Source organism: Hesperophylax consimilis, chromosome 5 (genome assembly GCF_061612785.1).
Source record: "Hesperophylax consimilis isolate HC1 chromosome 5, BYU_Hcon_1.0, whole genome shotgun sequence".
NCBI lineage: Eukaryota > Metazoa > Arthropoda > Insecta > Trichoptera > Limnephilidae > Hesperophylax > Hesperophylax consimilis.
This window is the reverse complement of record NC_142840.1, coordinates 3,308,458-3,333,879: the sequence shown is the minus strand read 5'-3', so window position 1 is coordinate 3,333,879 and position 25,422 is coordinate 3,308,458. Positions and strand designations below refer to the sequence as shown.

General features: G+C 35.5%; 2 protein-coding genes across 3 annotated transcripts in view; one reads left to right on the top strand and one right to left on the bottom strand.

The window, feature by feature from the left end:
• Positions 1-25,422, bottom strand: part of LOC149423424 (phosphatidylcholine:ceramide cholinephosphotransferase 2-like) — a 165,601-nt gene that overhangs the window by 50,216 nt on the left and 89,963 nt on the right. The gene's annotated exons all lie outside the window — the stretch shown is intronic.
• fat-spondin (extracellular matrix protein f-spondin) overlaps positions 8,099-25,422 on the top strand; it is a 54,090-nt gene continuing 36,766 nt past the window's right edge. The window contains exons 1-8 of the mRNA XM_089631533.1: positions 8,099-8,464; positions 12,040-12,292; positions 13,482-13,611; positions 14,270-14,421; positions 15,654-15,832; positions 16,382-16,512; positions 17,934-18,156; positions 21,398-21,572. Of these exons, the coding sequence (XP_089487659.1) occupies positions 8,266-8,464; positions 12,040-12,292; positions 13,482-13,611; positions 14,270-14,421; positions 15,654-15,832; positions 16,382-16,512; positions 17,934-18,156; positions 21,398-21,572 (1,442 nt within the window). The 5' untranslated portion in view covers positions 8,099-8,265. The remainder of the gene's footprint in view (positions 8,465-12,039; positions 12,293-13,481; positions 13,612-14,269; positions 14,422-15,653; positions 15,833-16,381; positions 16,513-17,933; positions 18,157-21,397; positions 21,573-25,422) is intronic.

Below are 25,422 nucleotides of genomic sequence, written 5' to 3'. Positions count from 1 at the left end.
GAAAAACGAGAATTTATTGCGTTATTGCTCAGGTGTTTTGATTTGTCACACTATTTTTGGTGACTGACCTCTTCAATTATGTTATAATTATAAAGTCGACTGAAAATTTTATTCGCTACCCAATCTATTCTACAATGTGAATCAATACAAGTTAAAACTGTAATTCAGACAGTTAATGTTTGATTAGTCAATTATTCTCTGGAGGGCTTTCCTACGGAAGACAATAATTCCATAAGCGAAGCAGATGGTAGGAATGTAATTCCTTAATTACCTCACATACAGTGGCGTACAGAAAGGCTAGGAAATCGTTCCGGGGGCGGGTCTTAAATGGGCCTACACCGAGCCAACAATTGCACAAAAGTTTTTTTATATCTTTTATGTGAGCGGAACAACAACAAAATTTGCTACAGAGCTAACTGTCTTTTCAAATTGTTTGGAAACCAGGAGGTCTAGCACGGATGATCTATAAAGCCCTATCGTCGCTCTAGTTCGTTTTTGTCCAACAGACCATTTTTGGCGAAATTGAGTTAAGTATGCAGTTGTTCTCCGAAAGCATTTATTTATACGATACAAGTGAAAAAAATGTTGTGTTTTCAAGACAAGTTTTTCTTAATTCCACTAAAAATAAATCAATATTCCAAGCTTGTTTATCCAACTCCGTGTCCTAAATTCAAATTAAAACGTGTTTTCTGCGTAATTTTAAACATTTGGAACGAATTTTACTTAACAATAATAAATTCATTACTTTAAATCATTTTAATAAGCTTAGAATGAGCTAATTTCATTATATATGCGTTTTTACGTTTTGGTCTGTTGGACAAAAACGAACTAGAGCGACGCTATGTCAATACGATATTGATCAAATCCGTCATCTGTGGTCAGTTAGCGATATTTGCGACCATGGTCAGAATATGATTCCAACAGTCGCAGTCGGTTGACAAGCCGTGTCAGATAAGCTGTCCATATGAACTGTTTGGATAATTTCATTTGTTATGCAAAATAACTGGCTTATTAATAAATGGTGGTGAACTAACAGAGCTCTTAGAAATTAATGAAATCGTATTCACGATTCATAGACTTTTAATCAATTTATCTAAAACGCGATCAATTGATTCCGTTCCGGCTCGGAGAAACAAAATTTGTTATTTACGACATGACTAAAGACCTAATGATATAATTATCTTGATTTTTAGTGTCAAAGACATTAATTCGATTCGACATTGTCAATTTTTTTTTCGTAGCCGTCTGACGTTTAGGAATGTCAATTCAGTGTTGCCAGCATATACCAATTTATGATTTATTGCTTTATCAACATCGGTCTGGATATCAATAGTGCGACTGTGCTCGTGAAATCGCTATAAAATTATCGTTAGTTACACATTTGTTCCGATATTTTAAAGTTGTCGATTTCACTGTGATAGACCCCAGGTTGGATTTAAAAAAAAAATAAAGTAAATAAAATGTGATAACGTTTGGAAGTGCTGCAAGTACTTAAGTTTTTATTATTGTCAAAGCTGTTTCGGCGTTCAGGACCACAGTCAAACTGTGGCTATAATTGAGAAGCCTAAAAAAAACTAACTAACTAATCATCACGCCGATTCATCGCAGGGGTAGGCAGAGAGGACGGACCGCCAAACAACTCGGTCTTGGCACACACTTCTTGCCTCATTCACATTCATACACACTATTCTATTATTCTGACTCTTGACATGACTCAGAATGACTCTTGAGAAGGCTTATTTATATAATTTTATTTATCCCTACTTATTTCTTATTTGAATGATGTTTAAAGTAAAATTCAGTAAAACCCGACATCACTTAGAAAATCAGTTGCTTATCAGACACTTACCGTAAAAATTTTGGTTCCCCCTTTAAAATATAAATAAATCACAATACATTAAACAACATAAAAAATCAAAATAGAGCAGAGGCAAATAAAAGCATATAAATAAGTAGTCTCAATGTGGCATAGCAACAGTTTGATAATGGCTTTGAAAGCCGGAACAGCTGTCACAATAAGCAAATACTAAAATACTTGTGGATCTTAATAATAACATTATAATTAGCGTTTTATAAAAAAAAAATAGAGTTCTACAAATTAAACACCATAAATTACTAATGTGGATATGGGGTGAGTGCTTTTTTAAAAAAATATGTGCAAACGAATCCCAGAGGTACCGCAGATTGTCGCTACGCCACTAATCTTGCTCCAATTCATATCTGTCTTCTGCCATATTTAAAAATTCAACTGAGACGCCATGACACACCGTCGCTTATTGCCTCAAGTATTGGTCGTCAACATTTCAATTCATTCATTCATTTTTTGTCCTCTTTATTTAAAATAAGGATAAGATGATTGCGATTATGACTGCCGTAGCTCTGGGTGAGTTCTGTATGTCTTTTCCAAGCAACCAAACTGTATGTGAATAATATTTAACTTGTATAATATTTTTATCAGGGAATAATTTTATTATTCGTTGGCAAAAAACCGCTTTGTCAAGCATCCAAAATACGTAGCCAGCGGACCCAACAACGCGGCAAATATAAACTGTTTGGTTAAAGTTTGTAATAAAGATTATTTTTGTGAAATTTCAGTAAATAAGGTATAATGTTATCGATTGAAACCGAACACTGGTTTGACGTAATTGATGACCCAAATTGTCACCCCATTTTAATTATATCAAAACTATTTTTAAATTCACCTCAATTTGACAAAGCTAATATCGAGGCAATGACTTCTGGTAAATGGCGTCCACAATAAATTAGGTAAATCCGTAGTCGAGTGATAATGATCAACCCCCATTGCAGAGCTAATGCAAATAGCTTTTATCCGCGAGTTCATCGAATTTGTGTATTAATTCGCGCCAAGGTAATTGACATCACTCATATTTATAGTTAAAAAGCTTAAGCTTATCTCATTTTAAGATCAATGGGTGATTGGACAGAATGAGATTTGTACTGCAATTAAATTGGGACAGGTACGTTTTTGTAAGATTTTCCATCACGGTATAATGTGTAGGTAAGTAAGTACCATAAAATACTATTAAATAAAAGCAAAGCTGTTGTTTTCACAGAAGGATTATAGGCAGTAAAGTGGCTTTCCATGAATAATTACCGAAAACAATTACCACAAAAATAAATCTGGAAACCAGTTGTAAACAACTCTGAAGAAACTTACGCTTTATGGTTACGAAAAAATGTCACCATGGTAGGCTACCCACGTATTTTCTTATTGTTTTAAAGACGTTACTAAAAATGAATGACAACACTGATTATTTTTGGAGGGACAAACCGGACAACAATAGAGGAAAATAGGGTTAGATTTTCCTTATAGTTTATTTATTTATTTATTTTTTCATGTTCTCCATGAAACGGTTATACACCAATATATCATGGAGAAGATTACATATTGAAAGGTTTACACAGGCAGTTTTACTATTTTGTCACATGTGTTATAAGATAGTTACTGAATTGTTTGTAGGTGACATTGAAAATGTCGATGGCTAATGCAGAGTCGTTAAGCAGTTGAGTCGCTCTGTTTATTGGCGCGTTTTGATAGGCAGAAGTCCTCGCTTTCGAAGCATATAAGAGTGCATGGGATCTTCCTCGAGTATAATTGTTAGGGACATAAATGTTAACCTCTTTCAACATAGGCGGATTGTGTATTGTCCCAGAGATTAACTTAAAAAAGTGTTTGCCTAAAAATATTTTTCTGCGGGCTTCTAATGTATTGAAATCGAGCATTCCTGTTAAGAACAAGGATGGATATAGGAATGGATAGTATGTATATTCCCTCATATACAGGTAACGCATAAACCTTTTTTGTACTTTTTCTATTTCTAAGATATGGTTTTGTTCAGAAGGGGCCCAAATAATGGAGCTGTATTCCAGGATGCTGCGGACAAGTGCTTCATATGTTCTAGAGGACATATGAAGCACTAATATTTTAGAGGACAGAGCAATGTGTTGTGGAAAGTTTGAAAGACAGGAACGATGACTTCAGAGAAAAGAATTTTGCGATGGTGAAAGGTAAAGCAAGAAGATTGCGGAATGACATAACAAGAAGACAGAGTGGTAAGAACTATTGTAAATTCGCAATAATTGTATTCGTCAAAAAACCTCCAGAAAAACCACAATCACTACGTCATTATTGCTCCACATTTTAACTACTGCTCAACGATTCTTTTCTTGTGTAACGACAGATAATAAAATAAGTTGCAAATTCTACAAAATAGAGCAATGGGAACTTAGGTGAAATAGATTTTCAAAAGTAACCAAAATTTTAAAGGAACTAAATTGGCTAACAGTGAAACGGTGACCGGATAAATCATCAAAATGATAATTCATTACATCTATAAAAAGTTATATAAAGTCATGGAAAGTGATGAAACAAAAGCTTTATTAAATGGGTTAAGTAGGTTAGGATAGGTTAAAAAAAATATTTTTCATCATTTTTAATGACTTTATGTAACTTTTTAAAAGTGTGTTGAATAGTCACTGTGTTGAGTTAGCATGGAACCCTGTGAAACAGATGCTGACCTTGAACACAATGATATTTATACGTAAAATAATAATCCTATTACCAAAATATTTTTCAAACAAAATTATATACAACAAGGACATTCACGGGCATAACAAGGACGAGCCATGAAATCATAGTACCAAAAAAGAACAAGGCCAACACACAAATAGTTTACTGTACAAAGGAATGCAGTGCCGGAAAGTATAAAGTGTGAACCAATTGGTAGATTCAAACTAAATAATAATAATTATTATTATTATAATTGGATGACTTGTATAGCGCCGTTTTTGTGCAAAATCACCTCAGAGGCGCTGTACAAACTTATAATACATCTCTACAGTGATCTATGTTATTACTTAACTATTTATGGAGATAATATACAGTACAATACTTACCTGGTAGGTCACTTGAGATTAACACTTAATTAACATTAAATAATTGTTTATTAGCGAAATTTAGATACAGGATTTAGGACATAATTGGAAAATTGAATACAACTGGACTTTCTCTTAGGAATGGTATATTTAATTTAAGGGTACGACAGCTTAAAAAGGTAAGTTTTTATTATGTTATTGAGAGTATCTGCCACTCTGGAAAGTGCTAGTGTATTATATTATGGTATTGAGAGTATCTGTCACTCTAGAACGTGCTAATGGATTACATTATGTTATTGAGAGTATCTGCCACTCTGGAACGTGCTAATGTATTATATTATGTTATTGAGAGTATCTGCCACTCTGGAAAGTGCTAGTGTATTATATTATGGTATTGAGAGTATCTGTCACTCTAGAACGTGCTAATGGATTACATTATGTTATTGGGAGTATCTGCCACTCTGGAAAGTGCTAGTGTATTATATTATGGTATTGAGAGTATCTGTCACTCTAGAACGTGCTAATGGATTACATTATGTTATTGAGAGTATCTGCCACTCTGGAACGTGCTAATGTATTATATGATGTCAGTTTCAATTATTTGTGTGTGTAACGCATAAGAGTCGCAACTGCTCCCAACCGAGCCATTCAACCAAAAGAAAATGTAGTAAATTAGTCATAAGTAAACTCGGATGTACAGGTGGCTAATTATTCCGGGCTACATACAGGATGAAGGGGCAGTGCAATGCAATTTAATCCTTATTGGCATAATATAACACGTTACATACAATACAATATAAAAAAGGAAGGAAATAAAAAACATTATGCAACAAATGGATCGGAACGTTAAATATAAAAAAAGTTTGATAAGATAATTAACAACCAAAAAAACTAATAATATTGACATTGTAAAACTGTTGTAAGCAATTCGCTTAAACGTTGTTATATTGAATTCTTATGGCATTCCATTGTCCTTGGGTGTAGTGAATCCACACGTCTGTAGTCTAGAAGTTTGTATAGAATGCATTCAATAACATTCTCTCGACATATTGAAGGGTTGATATTCAAACCAGCAGTTGTCTACATCTGGCAATGCAAACTGAGTAGGAAACGGTCTCACATCCTAATCAGCGGCTTGTGCCATCCTGTGTCATCATCATTAAGATGTCACCGTCTCTCAACAACCACATAGTGCCACAAACCACACTGTGTGGGCTATCCAACCCATCTTCTACACAGTCGCCAGAGGCCACAAGTTCAACTCAGTTTTACACGGCAACTCCGGGAATCGGTTCTTCAGTCGGTTGTCGGGTCATGCTGTAAAGCGGCGATAAGCGAATAAAGTAAATCAGTACTGAATGAGTTATCTTTGTTATTGTCGGTGATTGTTTTTGTAATGGGGCCATCGTAAGAATACACAACGTAAAATAGCAAATAACTCAAATAACGAACGAAGGAAACTTTACTTTAGCTTCAGAAAGAAAAAATATTATGGGAAATAGAAAAAAAATCAACATGTTTTTTCCTCCCTCGTGTAAACGGTTGATTTGAACAGTGAATAGTAATGATTCGATGTATTCTCTTCATCTCGTGTATATTTTCATTAAATTACACATTCACATAGCTTCCGCAACACAATAGAGTTCCAAACTTAGTCGAGCACTAATAGTTTTCCCACTAATAATCTAATTGATTTATTTTTATTTAAATACACTTAAAGAATCGTTGGATCATAGTCAAATGTTAGGTACCTAATATCTCCCAAGAAAATACATGCCCTACACCAATTTCGTTACATGAGAATATAATACATATACGGAAAGTGGTGCAAGCGAGAAGCTGGGGTTTACATCTTATGAAGAACACAAAAAATGAACGTTTACTTCAGTTTTGAACTATTAGTTTTTTTTTAGAAACGTTATGAAACTATTAGAGCCGGGGCTATGCTTCAACACACTTAAGAGATAATAAACAGCTACATAACCATGCATTATCCGATTTTTTTCCAGATTTGACCAAAAAAAACTTAAAACTCGATTTACTCGAAAACGAAAGCTCAAATTAAAAGATACCACAAAATTGACTCGAAATGTGTTACAGATTCACCAGCTTCTCCCCTGGCCCGAAAGTTTCTGGCCACTATGTATACCACAATATGCGTCGCTTTTAATTGACGCACAAATCAAAGCATGATTCAATAAACTATTTAACGAAATCTTATCGAAAAAATTACAAAATGTAACTATGCATAACATATAACAGACCAACTTCTACAAAATGAACATAGAAAATGTTCACACATTCATTATAATTATTAATATTGATCAAATTCAAACATTATTAATACGTTGTAGAATGTAAAATACATATTTACAATTATTTTCAAGTTGAGTTTTGAATGTGTTTACAAGTCGGGCAACGAAACCAAATGATTGCAACAGTCCGGGGACAGATAAATGTTAACGCTTCTCAAATAGTCGTATCGTGTGCAAGCAACAAAAATCAATGGCAATTTACTATGAAAGTATTTTCATAATCACTATAAATAAAGCGATTACTTATTTACGAAACGTGAACGTGATACAGCACGTAGTTGAATAGGAAGTTAGGAATTATTGATGACATTCGGATACCTGCTGAACATTGATGAAATTCTTTTGAGAAATACCACCACAAGCTAAACACGTGAAAGAATTCTACAAAATTGATTTAATCAAAGGTTATCTCAAAATCTGCACAGCAAAATTAGAATTCACTTACTAAAATGTCATTAATATTCATTGCGTTCAGTGTTTCTTTAATGTAGATTGTTGGTTCTATTCGTTCAAATGAACGGAGAACCACAATAATTTGACAACGTTAACTCATATTTCAGATATAGAGAATCCCTGAAATTTCCACCCCTGAATAAATAATTGATATATGACATTGTCCTCAATGATGAATGTATCTCGTCTTTGAAATATAATTTCCCTATGACCCAATGAATAAGCCACTTTCTTATCAAAACTGAAATGAATTTCTCACCAACTTGATTCTCAGCTCTCTTAGTTTCCTTTTATTTTTTCTACCACAAACACTCACCTTCGTTTTCCACTGTAAATTACGGCTATTATACAATCTAGTAAATATATATTAAAACTAAAAGTTGGAATATGTCACGAACAGTATAAATAGCGATTGTTCAATGTTTCATAGGATCTTGACATTTGCCCCAACGGGTGACCCGCGCTATCAGTATCCCGCCAAGAGCACCATATATCCAGTGCTGTAAAGTCGGCAAACATCGGCAAGTGTTTTAGTGGTGAGCGTGATGAGTGCGGTGAAGTGCTGACTATTTCAAGTTTCAGTGCTGAGTACCACTATAAGATGATGCTCGGAGGGTTCCACAAGGCCCAGATTGTGTACCTGTTACTAGGGTTGGGATGCCTCGCCCTGGTGGAGGGAGATTGTTCGAGAAAACCTCCGCTAGCCGTTACTAGATACCCAAAGTCCCCCGGAGACAATGGATTTAAAATTATCGTCAATGGAGACCCTGAGAGATACATCCCTGGTACTACTTATACAGGTGAGCATCTAGGAGTGTATGATTATTATTTACTACTGAATACTACTCATCTTCGTTCAATATCTTCTGTTATGGTATTGAACAATGTATGGGCTTCAATTACACAACCAAAAGCTGTGCAAATGTCATGACGTCAGAGCTTACCAACGAGATAATGCCAGCATCGATGTTTCTAGACCGAGTACACTCATTCTTTTTTTATGGGGAACGGAAGCAAATGCCATTTATTATTTTTACAAGTCATGTTGATCACGATAAACTTTACTTCACTCGACGCTATTTTAATAAAAAAAACTTTACCTCAGCAATGTCCTGTTTCAATTAGACAGAAAATATGTTGCGACCGGTCGCAATAAATAATAATATTTGGATGATTTGTAGAGCCCCGTTTTGTGCAAAATCACATCGCGTATAATCATAGTTTAGCTTTTAGGTTTTCCCGTAAAAAAGTTACTCAAAATAAGAGAGTTTTTTTAAAAATTGAATTTGAATACAGCAGAGTCCCAACTGCTCCCAACCGTCTGGATCCAGTGAGACTTTGGCATCTCCAATTTGGGTATGCTGTGAGGCCCCACTATCTCTAAGTGAGGAGGGGAAGGAGATGAATAGAGGAAGGTGGACAAGTACCTGGCTATTCAGATTTGGTCAACAAACACGGCTAAATCCATTTCAAGCAACGTTTCAATTCTAAATGGCGGTCTTACACCAGGGTGAAAGTATCTTCCACTAAGAACGTGCCCCAAATACACCTTATATATTTTTAAATGATTAAATTATGGAATAATATCGAATAGAATGAATTAATTGGTATCGAAATTTTACTTGCTCACGCTGAGATTTGAACCAGCAACATCAGTTTTGCCAGTCGAGAGCCTCACTATTCGACCATGATGTAGGTCTACTTATGCTTATTATAAAACCTTGAAATAATTTTATAATGCTATGGCTGACGTCTGAACACACTATCAAATTAGTGACATTCCCAGTCCCTACCTCCATTACACGAACATTATAAATACTCAAGAATCCATGTAAATTAATGAATTATTCAATTATTACTTGCAACACGGGCGTTCATAAACGATTATTAACTCGCTTTACTTTGTCATCAACAAACGTGTTTAATAAAGTTTACAACATAAATCAACATTACCTTCATTAAAAGTTTATTATTATTAACTACTTTACTAAATTCTCCAAAACCTGATTAGTTCGTTGATATGTTTATTAAAATAGCACATGTTTTCTATGGAACTTAAATAGGACTTTGAGAAGAACTTTGTAACAATGTTTGAAACCTCCAGACGATTTTTATTTATTTTATATCCACGGTATAAATATACAAGTAAACAATAATTGCATGTCACAGTGTGCAAGCACAATCAAATACTAAAACATATTTGTTTAAATACAAATTAATTGTGGAATTTGAACGTAAAATGATGACATAAAGTATACACAGAATATAATATACAAGTATAAGTAGACTAAGGTTAAATTAATATTAATTGGAAATTTATGATAGTATAGCTTTCTTGTACCTACATTCTGTGCAGTTGTGTGCCAATGTGACCGAAAATAGGTACATTTCTATATAAGTATTTACAGAGACCTGTTTTAAAGAAAAAAAAAAATTTTTTTGGGATAATTTTGAATGTATTTTAATCTAATTTTTCATATTTTTATTTCTATTTTCTATAAAATATCTTTTTATCTTTACTTTTATTTATAATATGATTTATTTTTATTTTACCGGAACCATTTCCTTTTTCCTTGTGTTTTATTATTGTTCTACAAATATAAATCATGTACGGGCATGAGCCTAGTATGGTAGTTGAGAAAATCACCAAAATTTTTATCTTTTAAAATGTATAAAAAAAGAAAATAAAAGTTAAATAGATCCGCCATATCTGCTTTTCTATTACTAATATCATCTAATCTAGTACAAGCATTGATGTATTATATTTAGATGATACATGAAGCGAAAAAATAGGTTTCGCCTTTTTACCTCCAACTCTCCCAACGTTCTAACTAAAATTACCGAATCCGGTCTACGCGCACCGCTTATCGCGTTCTTACAGTCCAACAAAATTCGCCGAGATATTAGTACGCAGTAGCGCTGTGCAAGTGTTTGAGTTTGAAATGCTCAGTCCTGGTATTGTTACATTAGACAGGATTTTGGAGCGAGTTGCTTTCGTAGGGATGCGAAATTCAATGAGGTTTAATTAAATCAGGACTGCATTTTGAACATAAATATTAAGTCGGATATGATTCTTGGAACTGAGAGTTTTAATAAATTCAATTATTTCATCAAGTAATTATAGTTTATGCTTTCAATAGGAAAACCGAGTTTAAAATTAATGTATCTTAGGAATAGGTGTTGAATTTTTTCGATTAAAACTGAATGTACATTAAAATGGGGGGACCAGATCGAGGGTATATTTACGACTTGACTTCGAACTAAATATGCATACAAGATTTTGTAGGTGGAAAAAAAAATTCCTAAAGCGTCTGGAATTTTGAAGAATAATGCCAAGCATTTTCATTCCCTTGTTTTTAATTGCGTTTACATGGGATATAATGTTTAATTTAGAGTAAAAAATTATGACCAGGTCATTAATTTCTTCGACAGAGGTTATTAAGTTCTCATAATAAATAATTGGCTGACTTATTTTGTGAAATCTTATTACATGACACTTATTTACGTAAAGATAAAGTTTGTTAAGAGTATACCAATTATTAATCCTGTTTAAGTTATTTTGTAGAAAGATACAATCGTCAGCGATTTTTAAATCGTCTGAAGAAGGTAATACATTTATATTTTTATCAAATATATTAAACAGTAAAACAAACTTGGGCCTAGATTTGACCCTTGTGGTACACTGGTAGCTATAAATTGGTTGGAAAGAAACGAATTGATTTTACAGTTGGAGCTCAGTTAAATAGCTAGCGAACCAGTCTAAAAGTTTTCCATAAAACATAGTTTAACTACGACAATTTTATGGCATACTTTGTCAAAGCCTTAATACAGTACGTATATATGGAATTGACTCGAGTTCTGTTAGCTAATGCGTTCGATATGTAGTTTTCATATAATGAGAGATTTGTCAAAGTTGATCTGCCTGACAAAACACCATATCGATTTGTAGAAAAATCGGCTAAAGCCAGTGAAGCAATGCAATTTATAAGGATATTGGGATGCACATTATTGGGTCCGGCTTTCTTGTTTTTGTCTAGAGATTTAAATCTGTGACTTACAATAATCTTCGAGGGAATTATTAAACGCACTCATAAAAAAACGGATGTTCGATTTTTGAAAAGTTTGACCAATCTTCAGGGGAATTATTGACATCACTCATTAAAAAAATAATGAAGTTAGAAGTTTGACCATGCTTTAGGGGAATTATTGACCTAACTTTGGGCACACCGATATGTGACAATTGGCCAAACGACTGGCCCTTCCATCAGTTTTCACAAATTCAATGAACAATGTTCGTTCAGTCATGGTTGGCCAAAGGAACAGGTCAAAATTTAGATGCACCAAAATGTGTAATTGATGATATTATTTTTTCCAGTGACCCTGGTTGGGGCTCGAACACACAACCGCCTACAGCAGTTCTCGCGCTTCTCGCTGGGCGTGGAGCCGCGCACGCCGGGCGCCGAGTCCGCGCCGCCCTCCACGGGCCAGTTCCAGCTGTTCGCGGACACCATCTCCGCCTTCGACGAGGACTGCATCAACACCGTCAAGGAGGCGGATGACTTACCCAAGACCGAGGTGCAAGTCATGTGGAAGGCGCCCAAGGAGGGATCTGGATGTGTCGTCATCAAGTAATTAAATCCTCTGTTTGATTCTTAATTTTAAAAGTTGTCAAGATCATCAGACCAATTTATTCATGAAAAAGCTAGTGTTTTTAACTGGTGATGAGGTTCCAGGAAGAAATATTTCCGAGATATTTACATTTTTGGCACTATGGTTATCATCCCTGTATATATATCCCTTAACCTTTATATCTGGTATGCTGGGTATTAATAGCCTCACCGATAGAAGAAAAAGCTTCGCTGATAACAGCATATAACTTTCTGAATGGCAATATCTGGGTTTAAAAAAAAATAGAAACCGCACATTGCTCCTAACCATCTGGAGCCAATGGGGGATGCCGTACCCCATTTGGGGTATGTTGTGAAGCTGAAGGTAGTGGGGAAGGGAATAAGATGGGAGAGGAAGGTGGGTAATTACCTGGCTATTCAGATTTGGTCACCAAACAGGCCAAAGCCATGTCAAGCAACGTTACAATTCTGAATTGTGGTCTTACACCAGGGCGATACTGAGAGTATCTTCAACTCTATAATGCAAAAAATATAGTTTTATATTTCCAATAATTTCATAAGAGCGCAAAGGTGCATGAGTTTTGTTGTTCCGAGATACAGAACTAACCTACATGAATAACTTATTCCGTGATATAGATATTTTTTTAATTGAACGTTAAAAATATTCAAAATAGTATTATTATTAATTATGTATAATGAAAGTTTATTATTGGTTATAATTACATGCTGTAAATTTATATTTAAAATAAAATAAATAAAAATATGTGAAGAAGGAAACACAAAAGCCAGCAATCATTCTACAGCCACGCTTGATACGCTTGGCGTGTCTCCCAGCAACACTCGAAACACCTTTCTTCTTTGAAATACCCGTAAACAAATACATCATTCCCATTCACAGATTTCAATGTTTTATAGATAGTAATCCGTCCATTAAAATATGGGTAATCTATCAAACAAAGTAACACAGTTAAAAATTTTCAGTTTTCAGGCAGGTAGGTATCTCTATACCACTGCCAAGCTGCGCTTTTGAACGAAATGATTGTGATTGATTCACCTTGAACGGATTCCCTGCAAAAAGTACATTTCCAAACACGCACTCAAATAATATTATTTTCTAGGACTATAAAAAGGAGGTTTTGCAGATAGTTTAATTCAAGTTTTCGTTTGCTTCGTGCTTTCTTCTCAATAGGGCCATGGTGTTCGAGAGTCAAAGGAGATGGTTCGCTGATGATGGTCAGCTCACCAGACTGATTTGTGAGCAAACCACCAGAGATCCTGACGGAGCTAAATGCTGCGCCTGTGACGATGCCAAATACAGCGTAAGATTATTATTCATTTTTCTTTTCCTTATATGTCTCCTACCGGAGGTTGGACACAATCATGGTTAATGTTGATTAGGAGACAGTCGCTTGAAACAATGAAATCGTTTGACTGTACCATTCTCGGAGGTACATCAGCCAGAACTTTATTTGTCTACAAGCACTTATTATAATATAAAGATGAGTGCCGAGGTGTGGGTTTTGAATTTGTTTTTTTAAATAAATCTACAGTTTTATTCCGAGATTGATGAATTTTGCACACTTCACCTTCAAAATAAGAGGAAAATTGCAGACGGCCGTCACTGTTTACATCTTATTTCGAAAAATATCGTCAATTCACCTTCCATAACCTCCTTATATCCTTATGTTTATTATTCGTAAAGGTAATCGTAATTCTCCACATGTTTTCTTATAAAACGGCAGTGGTTTTCTCTAGTAGTTTGTAGCTAAGTTTACACGTTTACACTGAAGTAAAAAATTCAAAAACTTTTTTTTATATAAAAAACAACGAACAAATCTATGTCAATTGTTTTACGAATTGTTTAATTTCGACCCTCAACCGATGCACATCTAGCTTAAATCAATATTAAAACACGTCACTATTTGATACGCATGCGGCATGTGCGAGTGTAATAAAGCTTGCTATTTCTATTTGCAGATGATCTTTGAAGGTATCTGGTCCAACGCGACCCACCCCCGGGACTTCCCTTTCTCCCTATGGCTGACCCACTTCTCCGACGTCATCGGAGCTTCGCACGAGAGCGGATTTAGTTTCTGGGGCGAAGGTCACATCGCGTCGGATGGCTTCAGGTAGGGGTGCTTTTACTAATGGCTAAAAATGACTAACTAAACTTCATGCCTCATTATGGTCATTATTATAAAGGCTTGGTTATTATTTTTCCCTGTGATTTTATCTAATCATTTGTATTTTGGACTCGCTGATATATATTGTATTATATCAGCGCTAACAAAAAATTGTCCAAAGAAGCGAAGTTAGCAGGCCACAATGGAGTGCTGGTACCTACCCTGATGTATGGAAGTGAGGCATGGAACTGGCAAAGAATGGATGAAAGTAGATTGAATGCTGTTGAAATGAGATCCCTGAGGCGTATGTGTGGTAAAACCATGTATGATCGTGTGAGGAATGTGGATATCCGCAAAGAGTGCAAGGCTGATGTAAGCGTAGTGAGTAAGATCAAGAAAGGGACGCTTAGATGGTTTGGGCATGTAGAGCGAATGAGCGAAGAAAGGAGTGTAAGGAGAATATACGATGCAAATGTGAATGGTAGCAGAAGTCGGGGACGCCCGAGGAAGACATGGCGCGACCAAGTGAATCGGATACTTGAGTCGGGCCATGTCAAGAGTCAGAACAATAGAAGAGTATGTATGAGACGATGTATGAATGTGAATGAGGCAAGGAGTGTGTGCCAAGACCGAGTTGTTTGGCGGTCCGTCCTCTCTGCCTACCCCTGCGGGGAAACGGCGTGATGGTTAGTTAGTTAGTTATGTCGTCATCACGACATGTTCATAATACTAGACGGCAGAACAGATGTTCTAGCATAACAAGAGGAATGGTGGTATTGAATGAAATTTCTAAATCAGTAGATATATTCAATTGGGAACTCTTTAAAATAATTTACAAACTTTGTTGAATACTTCCCGAATGTTTTTTTAAATATTTTTTAAGAAAAAAAAACATTCCCGGGTTACGAATAACCTGACAGTATTTGAAAATCTGCGACTAATTGTGATTAATTTTCTACTACCTACACTAATGTTGTGTGACAAGGAATTGCAATTCCGGATTTTTCTGTTGTGAGAAATCAGAATTTTCAATCGCTAGTTCAGAACGCCAGTTTTAAGCCCAAGGGTAGTGATAAATGTAGGAACCATGGCAAGGGTTTCCATGACATTTTTTGTCACATGTTGGGGGGGGGGGGGGGTTATTTGATTCCAATGACTAAGTTATTCTATATTCAATAACTGTTTCGGAGCAAAAACGTTCATACATCATAATAAATAATAATAATTTATCATTCCAGGAGTCTGGCAGAGTGGGGATCAGTGCGTGCCATGGAGCAGGAACTGCGACAACAGAGCAAGCACCTGAAGACCATCATAAAGGCTGGGGGCCTGTGGTACCCGAAGGTAAACACCAACACAACGGGCTCTTTCAAGGTGGACCGCAAGAGACATCTCGTCTCCCTGGCGTCCATGCTAGGTAAACCATTTTCCTCTGCATTCATTATGGAAGTCCTGCTTCTTTTCCGTTTCCGTTTTAAATAAATTCATAAATAAACGCAATATAAATCGCCTAGTATAACCTTGCTCTCGATTCCCCTCGATGCAAGCAATATCTGACCCTTCTTAATAGATAATATTGATTTATTCAATGGATACCATTATCCCTGATATTATTTAATTGTATGCAGGTACCTTCATAACATTGCATTCGGTTTATTGTAGAATGCTGTCAATGTCAAGTAGGTGTAGTTAAAGCATGATAACTGCATTTCAGTCACAGTACAAGACTCGTTGCATAGAATGGTTTTATAATGGTTTTTCATACAATGTAAATTTAAATAATATCAAGATACTTTGTAATCACCCTCTCCAACATATCCTTTTCCTTTATTTCAGTCTCTATAATAGATTAATATAAAAAAATTACACTGCGTAAAACTTGTTTCGTTTCTGGTCATAACCATAACACGACTGTACAAAAACGGGTGGGGCTAATATAACAATGTATTTTTAAATGTTTTTACAGGACCAACCCCCGACTGGGTGGTGGGTGTGAATGGACTGGACTTATGCCAGAAGGACTGTACTTGGACCAAAGATTTGGTCATTGATCTGTACCCCTGGGATGCTGGAACCGACAGCGGTGTCACTTACATGGTAAGCCAAAACATTTAAAACTGTATGATATATTTGAGACTCAAATATTGGGAAATAATTTTGCTAGTCATGGAAATACATGAAATGTGTCTTCTTTAAAAAATATGAATAATTTGAAATTGTCAAGGTAAACATTTTTGTATTATTAGTCACATGCATTATTATGAAACAAACACCAATTCCATTTAGAAATCTCACTGCAAATAACAGGCATTGGTTACTATTTGTTATTTTAATGTGTCGAATAATAACTACGCAGGCACAATAACACTATTCAAAACAATACGAATTGCTGTTATTACCATAATTACTCCATGGCAGTTTTAGAGCACTCCTCTGGCTCAATTTAAAACTAATTTGTGCTTTCTATTTTATTCTGCTACATAGAAATCAATAAGCAATCATCCCACAAACAGCTTTTCTGTATGTACTGATTGGAAATACAAAATATTTATCTATTTATTTGTATCATTAACGCATTTAGGCTTTTACATAGTATAAGATTTAAACTATAATGTGAAAAATGAGAATTGCGCAAGTAATAAAATGCCTTACGAGTGCGTAAAACAGAAAAGGATTCTTATTATTATGAGAATGTAACAAAGTAAACATGAGATGCTTTTTAAGTAATACAATATGAGAGTAATTTCCCTGATACAGTTATGCAACCCCATTTAATAACATCCACAACTTATTATTCATATTAACATTGGTCAGCTTCTACTTTCTAACCCCTGCTTGATGACGGTTTCCCCAAGGCGCTGTTTTTGTGCCTGCTTTGCCTGTATTCCCTTGTTGTTTTATTTGAGTACCCAAAGAGGTACCAATATCCGATTTCAATTGTAAATTAAATTACATGTATGTTTTGCCTTTATCCCATATCACAATAAAATGGCTTAGGTAATTACTTCTTGAACGCATTGAATAATGCTCCGAATCAAGTAGGAACCTATATGTGTTTCATTTTCTAGGGTAGGTTCAACAACTATTTAAGATTAAAAATAATAGCGGTGATTAAACAAAATTGTCACCCCAATCCAATGTTCAAAACGAAGTACCGCTTCCGTATAAATAGACACCTTCATGGTTATTGGGTTCAACGGGGATGCAAATGCTCGGCTGTATGAATGCCATACCCTTGTTTATCTGGAATCGCCACACCTGGACTCGAAGCCGCACGAGAAGAATTTCCGTAATACATACGGAAAGCTAAAACCTGAATCCCCACAAGTGTCTCTTCTGGCCAAGTAGATAGTACAGCAACATATTTGACAAAAAAAACTTTGGTAGAGACCAAGCCTCGCGAGAAGAAGTTCCGCTTCTCCAACGTAAACCCCTTCACCTTTATAGTATATTGAGTTCAACCAGAGAGCACTCTCTGGCTTTGTGAAAAGCACTGACTGTCACGTTACCCATTTCAGTCACCCAACCTGGAGACCAAGCCTCGCGAGAAGATGTTCCGCATCACCACCAAGTACCCCGAGGACCCGCGCGCTCCCTTCTACAACGCGGACAGCGACGAGATGTTGCCCCTGGCCCGACTGTACCTGCACAGAGACAGTGTCACGCCAGGCAGTTGCGACGACAGCCTGCTGAAGGAGCTGACGCTGGAGATCGCAGAGAACACCGAGGACACTGGCAGACGTAAGATAATTTTATTGATGTCTTCTTCTTCTTCTTCCTAGCACTATCCCAACTCATTGCCTGGGTAGGCTGTTGGGGTCGGCTCTTCTCGTTCTCAGGTTATAGCTTCTTCGGTTCTGAGTGTCGCTTTCATCTAGGCCGTTTCTTTGTAGGATTTTGGAGCATTGGGTCATCCAGGAGTTCTTTGGTCTACCTCTGGATGACTGTCTTTGACTCATAATTTTATTGATGTGTGATATTGAAATAGAATTAAAATACAGTATCATAATTAACTTATTAAACATTGTTCGGGAGAAACCATGGTGTGACAACCACAGCCAATTGGCAGTTTATTTGAATTTGTTTCCTGAACCATAATGCAATTTGTTGGATACTGTATTATGCTTGATTACGAGAGCCAAAGAATTTCTTCTACCACCATCGAGGTGCCAAAACTGATTACATCGCATATTGACCCAGCGACTACTGTAAGGCGTGTTTAAAAAACATAATGAAAGCCGCTCCTGTGGGATAATGTCATGGGTCTACTAATCATTATTCACCAACACAAGACGAGTTAGAACAATTAATTGAAGATAAAGTATCATTACATACATTATACGGCCGTTGTAAATTTGTCAAAATAATTACGGTCGTAAATTCGAATTATGAACACAAAAATTATCTTGATAAATATGTTGACATCATCGTTGTTATTCTAATAAATTAAACATCAACAACCTTCGTGAAACAACAGTGATTGGAAGTACTTGCCTAATTAATCGATTTATAATAATAATTTGGATGATTTGTATAGCACTGTTTTTGTGCAAAATTACCTCAAGGGCGCTGTACAAATATATGATACATTTCTATTCTCGGTCCAAGATTAGAACAACCCGTGGACGCGCATGTCTCCGCCCCTTCACCCCACTCCTAAAAGGACGAGCGTTAACACATTCAGACCCACTATTTTAATAAATTAATTATTTAATTTATTTTCCTACCGATAAATAAAATTAAAAATTAAAACATTTTAATACATTCAAATAATGATGATGATAGTATTACAATACATATTGTACTTTATTAGGCATCAGATTTATCAAATCGGCTAAGAAATCAATCCAAAGTTGAAAATATCATCATTGCCATTAAAAAAAAAAAAAATTTTCCTCAGATGATTCATTTGAAATTTCAAAAGCTAACGAATTATCATTATTGTCCTCTAGTTCATCAAAAATGTGATCGATATTCCGAAATTTTTTTTCGATACATATTTATTATCATTGTCCGTTGAGGTTTGTGCACCACCTATAAACATAAAAAAACCGATCAACACCAACATTCACAAATTTTATACATATATTACCTATCTATATCATTGAATTATAAAAATGCATTGTTGTAAATCGAATAGTCATACAAATAACACATAAATAATGTTTACCTGTCCTTTTTTGTTTTTCGTAATTGGTGATAATGAATTCGGACATATCGGCTGAACATCCATTTTATAGCAGGGTCTGAATGGGTTAATTTCTCTAAGCGCGGGCACTAACGACTAACGAATTGTCAGCGAAGATTGCCGGAGATAGCCGAGCGATGGTGAAGGAAAGGAGCGGGGGGTGGTATGCGCAGAACGAACCTAATTTGGTACTCCAACAGGTCGTTCTTAAGTTGGACGGAGTATACAATTATCTATCTTATAACTAACTCTTACCTTTACTTAAAGCTGTACTTTATTAGCCATTATTTGTCATTAGCAAACAGTTTAAAGTATTAGATGATGTAACATATAAGTTACTGTCGAATCTCCGGATAGATATTCTTCAATTCCATACAAAATCAGAATAGCGGTGTTCGTCGTGAACATGTGACGCTTTGAGCAAACACAAATGCAAAATGTATACAAAGGTCCCCATGTATAAGAACAGTAATAGAGTTTTTTAATGAGCCGTAGGCGGTTTTATGAGATATCCACTTAGGGCCGAATCAGGCACACAGTTTTATGATATATTTGTTGCGCGAACTTTGGTACAACTTTAAGAAGGGCAACATGGAAAGGCTTCGCGTGCAGTATAATAACGTCTACCGTATCATGTTTGACCTTCGCATATACTGCAGCGCTTCCAACACGCTAAAGGAGGGACGTTCATTAACCTTCAAACACCGAATAAAATAAATTATTTCATTATATTTTGGTCGAAAGCAGTCACTTTGTGTGTGACTTATTGATAAAATAAAACAATAATACACATCTAGTGTTCACCAAATCCGACTACATTAAATTAAAATTAATTACTATAATTTAAAACAACATTGTTTAGACTTAATCCATCTTTATTTACCCCTTTTAATCCTTTGTCAAAAAAGAATTTTCATTTAATTTATTACACTTGAATATGAGATTTGAAAAATGTATTTCGAAAGTATTTTCTATGGATCATATTCGTACGGCAATCTGTCACACTGTGAAAGACATATTGTACTTCAAGGCAGTAGAACGGTACGGGTCGCATTTTTACTTATTTTCTATCGCACTGAACAATAATCACAATCTGCTGAAATGATCGATATCAAATGAAACGTCAAAACAATATCTACGATGGATGTTTTATTTTTATTTTTATTTTTTTTTTTTTTTTTTTATATATATACAATAATATTATTATTGGGTTTATAAAAACAGATTATTTTTTAAACAAGTTCTGCTGTGTAATTATTATTACGCGTGACAGCTGTTTCGCCCTCTAAAGGCATTATCAAACTGTCTACAGTTTGATAATGCCTTCAGAGGGCGAAACAGCTGTCACGCGTAATAATAATTACACAGCAGAACTTGTTTAAAAAATAAACTGTTTTTATAAACCCAATAATAATATTATTGTATATATAAAAAAATAAAATGGAGTTCTACAAATTAAACTTATAACAATAAATACGATGGATGTTACTGGCGAATGTATTCTATGTATGTCAAATGCATAAAATATCCGACAACGGTGACACCAGATAAAAAGCGGTCTACATAAAAAGAGGTCTATATAAAATTCGGTCTACATAGAAGGTGGTCTGTGGCAGGACAATGTCTGCCCGGGCCCACTAATAATATAATAAATTGTAATTTCTTAAACTTCATTGTTTGGGACGTAGGGTTATGTTGTGTTGCACAAGGAGGTTTCAGGAACCAAACTGTGAATTCTTCGAAATATGTGTCCAGTTGGTGACGAATCTGAAAATAATGATAATTGTGTTTCAGCCGAGTGTGGGGTAACGGAGTGGGGCGCGTGGAGCCCCTGTTCGGTGAGCTGCGGCAAGGGGCTGCGTATGAGGACCCGCGAGTACACCATGCCCCCCGAGAAGGTGCAGATGTTCGGCTGCAACAGGCAGATCGTCTCCAAGGAGATGTGCGTTGCTGATACTCCAGAATGCCCGTAAGTACTTTTACTCAAATACAGGGTTTTCAAATAAGAGGTGTTATTTTTATATTCGATCGTAAAAGGTCAATGGTTTCGTTGCTTGTATGGCACGTAGCGCCGTCTTGTTGGAAGTAAACGTTGTCCAGATAAATACCATCCAATTCCGGCCATAAAAAATCATTAATCATCTCTCGATAGCGCAATCCATTCACCGCAACTGTTGCTCCAGCCTCATTTTCGAAAAAGTAAGGTCCAATGACTCCGCCGGACCATAAACCTCACCAAACAGTCACAAGTTGAGGATAGAGAGGCTTCTCAACAATAACTCTTGGGTTTTCCGAGCCCCAGATGTGACAATTTTGCTTGTTAACAAAGCCACTGAGGTGGAAATGGGCCTCATCACTCAAGATGATTTGCATTTGATTCACTCAAGTGAATTTTAATAATTTCAATGCGTTGTTGAAGCATGTATCGTCCCATTTTTATTAATGGCGTAGTTTCTTCTTGTCAAATGTCAAAAAATGACAGGTTCAAAAGTAACATCTACCGAAATAGCGGGCTATTCAAAATAACACCTCTTATTGGAAAACCCTGATTATCAGACCATACTTGGGGTACTTTATTCCTCTGTTAGTTCCTCTACTAACTGTGATGTGTGAAAGTGTGACGGGTGACAGAGTGGAGCGTGCGCAGACGAAAGATAAAACGGCGGCCATGATGCTTAATATATTTTATATCAGAAGACTAAACAGTTGAATGACCACATATTGTATATGTATGCCTTTCTTGAAAGAGTTTTTATATGGACAAAACTATTTATTCATATTCGTACACCCATTTTAAGGTTTAACTTGAAAAGAGTCTTTTCCTAATATAATTTTCAATTAGCGTTATTTATGAACGAGTAGTTAATAAATAATTTTAAGTTTACCCTTAAACCTACATAATTAGCTTCGATTTTCCGGAAACATTTGTGTAAAAGGAATCTTAGTGGTAATTGCATTTTATTTTCCAATGTCAAAAAAACATCGCAAAGTTACCAAAACCACTTTAAAGCGAAACATGGACCAAATCATATCACACATTTGTATTTACCTATTTTGGAAAGGAAAAATTAAAGATTTGTTTAATTTACAGAGCTTTAAAGTAAACAATAAAATCTGTTTGTATGACGTGAAACAACAAACAACTATAGAATCGTTATTTCCATTGCGAGATAAGAATTTTTTGAAATAATTTTAAAAACCCTTCAGGGCAAAGTCGGGTTGTGAAACTACAGGCGAAAATTTTTAATTCTAAATAATGTGTGTTGATTGATGATATACCTAACTTATCAAATTTTCTGCACATCCCAAAAAGAATCTTAACCTGATAAAAAACCTGACTAGAAACAAACAAATTAGTTAAAAATCGTAACATTTAATAAGGTAATATTTCCTAGCAAATGTTTTCAAAATTAATATACTAGATTTTTAATAATACTATCAAATCTATGAAAAATAAATACCTACCAAAGAAAGCGGTGTAATGCCCGGCAAGGAATTTAGAAATTATACATCCTATAAAGTATACAGTAGGTGCCTACATTCATATAGTAACAAATGGCGTGATAGTAAAACATAACTAGATTGAAGTCTTCAGGAATGATCCGTGAGGGCACTCCCAGCAGTCCTAACCCAGTACCTACCCACAGTGCCATTTGCCTCTTGATTAACAGCCCCTATCCACGAAATATAAATCAATAATAACCAAACGCGAGCACGTTGGCCGAAACAGACAGTGGAGGTTGGAGAGCAAACTCCAGAAGCTAAATTAAACAGGTGTATAAACCATAAAGGTCACGAATATTATATTATTGTATACATATGTATAAAGGGTGTGTGAGAAATATTTTAAATGTTTTTTAAGTTTTCTGTTTACTTAGCCTTCCTTAGATGAAACTTTCCCTTTTTCGTGTAATACTAGCTAAAGTGTACCCGGCGTTGCTAGGGTTTATGAATGGTTTGGAGTAAAGTTTTTAAGTTACGAATTCATGAAATATTGTTAATTTATTAAAAAAACAGGTCAAATTATTCGTTTTCCTGTTAAAAACGGGACTGGACCTCTATAACAAATAAATTGAAAAAAAATATAAAAAAATAACACTACAGCACGAGGAAGTCGGAACACGTATTGTTTAAAATAATAATAATTTCGCATCTCGTCCAATATATCTATTTGGACAGTGACACCTGCGTTGAACACGTGTTCAGATATATTCTGAATTCAATAAAATTTTATTAGGAAATGGTAATGCAGTCACATTTTTACAGCATACTGATAAAAAAAAGCCGTACTCATTTTCTCTATGTATTGTACTTGATAACTGGGTCTATTTTAAAGGTGGGTTCTAAAGAATTGAAAAAGTTAACTTTTTATAAGTTTTTGTTTCACTTGATCGTGCCACGTCTTCCTCGGGCGTGACTGACTTCCACCATTCACTACTGTATACCACATTGTTACTATTAAAAAATGCTTCATTATATCAACATTTATTCGACTCCGTATCTCGTTCCAGTGCATAGATAATGTTTTAAGTCTTCCTCGGGCGTCCCCAACTTCTGCCATTCAAATTCCACTCTCTAAACTCTCCTGACACTCATAAGAACAAACTAAGTTTTCAGCAAAATCGGTCCAATAGTTTTGAGTTTACAGAGGACAAACAAAGAATCATTCATTTATACATATATATACTCGTACATATATATTGCCTATTGCTATTCTGTATAGTTTTTTTTGCACTTCTTTACTAGGCACGAGCACAGCTTACATTACGAAAGATAAATATATATTGCACAAAATCGTATATTAATTGCAAAAAACTGTTGTTTATGTAGAATGTAGATTACGTAACAAACCCCAATAAAAAACAACAACAAACAAAATGTAGGACAAAATAATATGACCGCTGGAAATCCGTTATCATTACACGGCGTCTTTGATTCAGAAAACATATCACACATACATGAGATGAGCTGACGACCTTGAAAGAAATGGCGTATTAGTATGGATGAGATGCGTTAAGAATTGGCAACACAGAAGACATCTGAGGGAGGTCTTACGGCTTATTATATAGAAGAAAATGCTTTAACGTAATAGGTCACCATTAAAAATTTTCAGACAAAGGAAATTATATACCAGTCACACAAAGAGACACACACATTTCGTGTAATGAAAATTATCAAATATCAATCATCTGATAATATTTTAAGAATCATTCTTTCTCCTCAAAATAATGTCATGTTAGACTTAAATTAAACCGTTGCAGCCGGAACAGATGTACACGGATAAAATTTAATGGAAGTTAAAATGGTGGCACCCCCTCATTCTGTCTCATCGATTTCAGCGCGATTATTGTATTATTACTTTTGCATTCCCACTGCACACGACGTATTCCTATTTCCCTAGCCACAATGAATCAATGATCCTTCGACCGATGCGTCAATGACGTCAGCAGTCGGCCCAATGAGCAGAAGTCGGATGGCGTGCTCTGCGCGACCTGTAAATGATTAGGGGTAGTACCTACTTCCAGGCAGTTCTTTGTTTCTGTGCTGCCTACAGTGCCTATCGAGCCTAGTCTAGCACCGGACTATTCTAGCCAACGCTCGACTAGTCTAGCCACGGCTAAATTGACAACTAAGCAGCCTCGACACGTCAAAGCAAGCTGTTGATTTAAGTTTATGAATTTCGCTAACACGCCCGCTTTTGCATAATAACCTACCTACATATATCGATAAAAGTCGAAGTCAGGAAAATAGACGCCCTACGATGGCAACACTGAGATATTACGTAGACATTTTCCTTTTGAAATGCCAAAATCAAACGA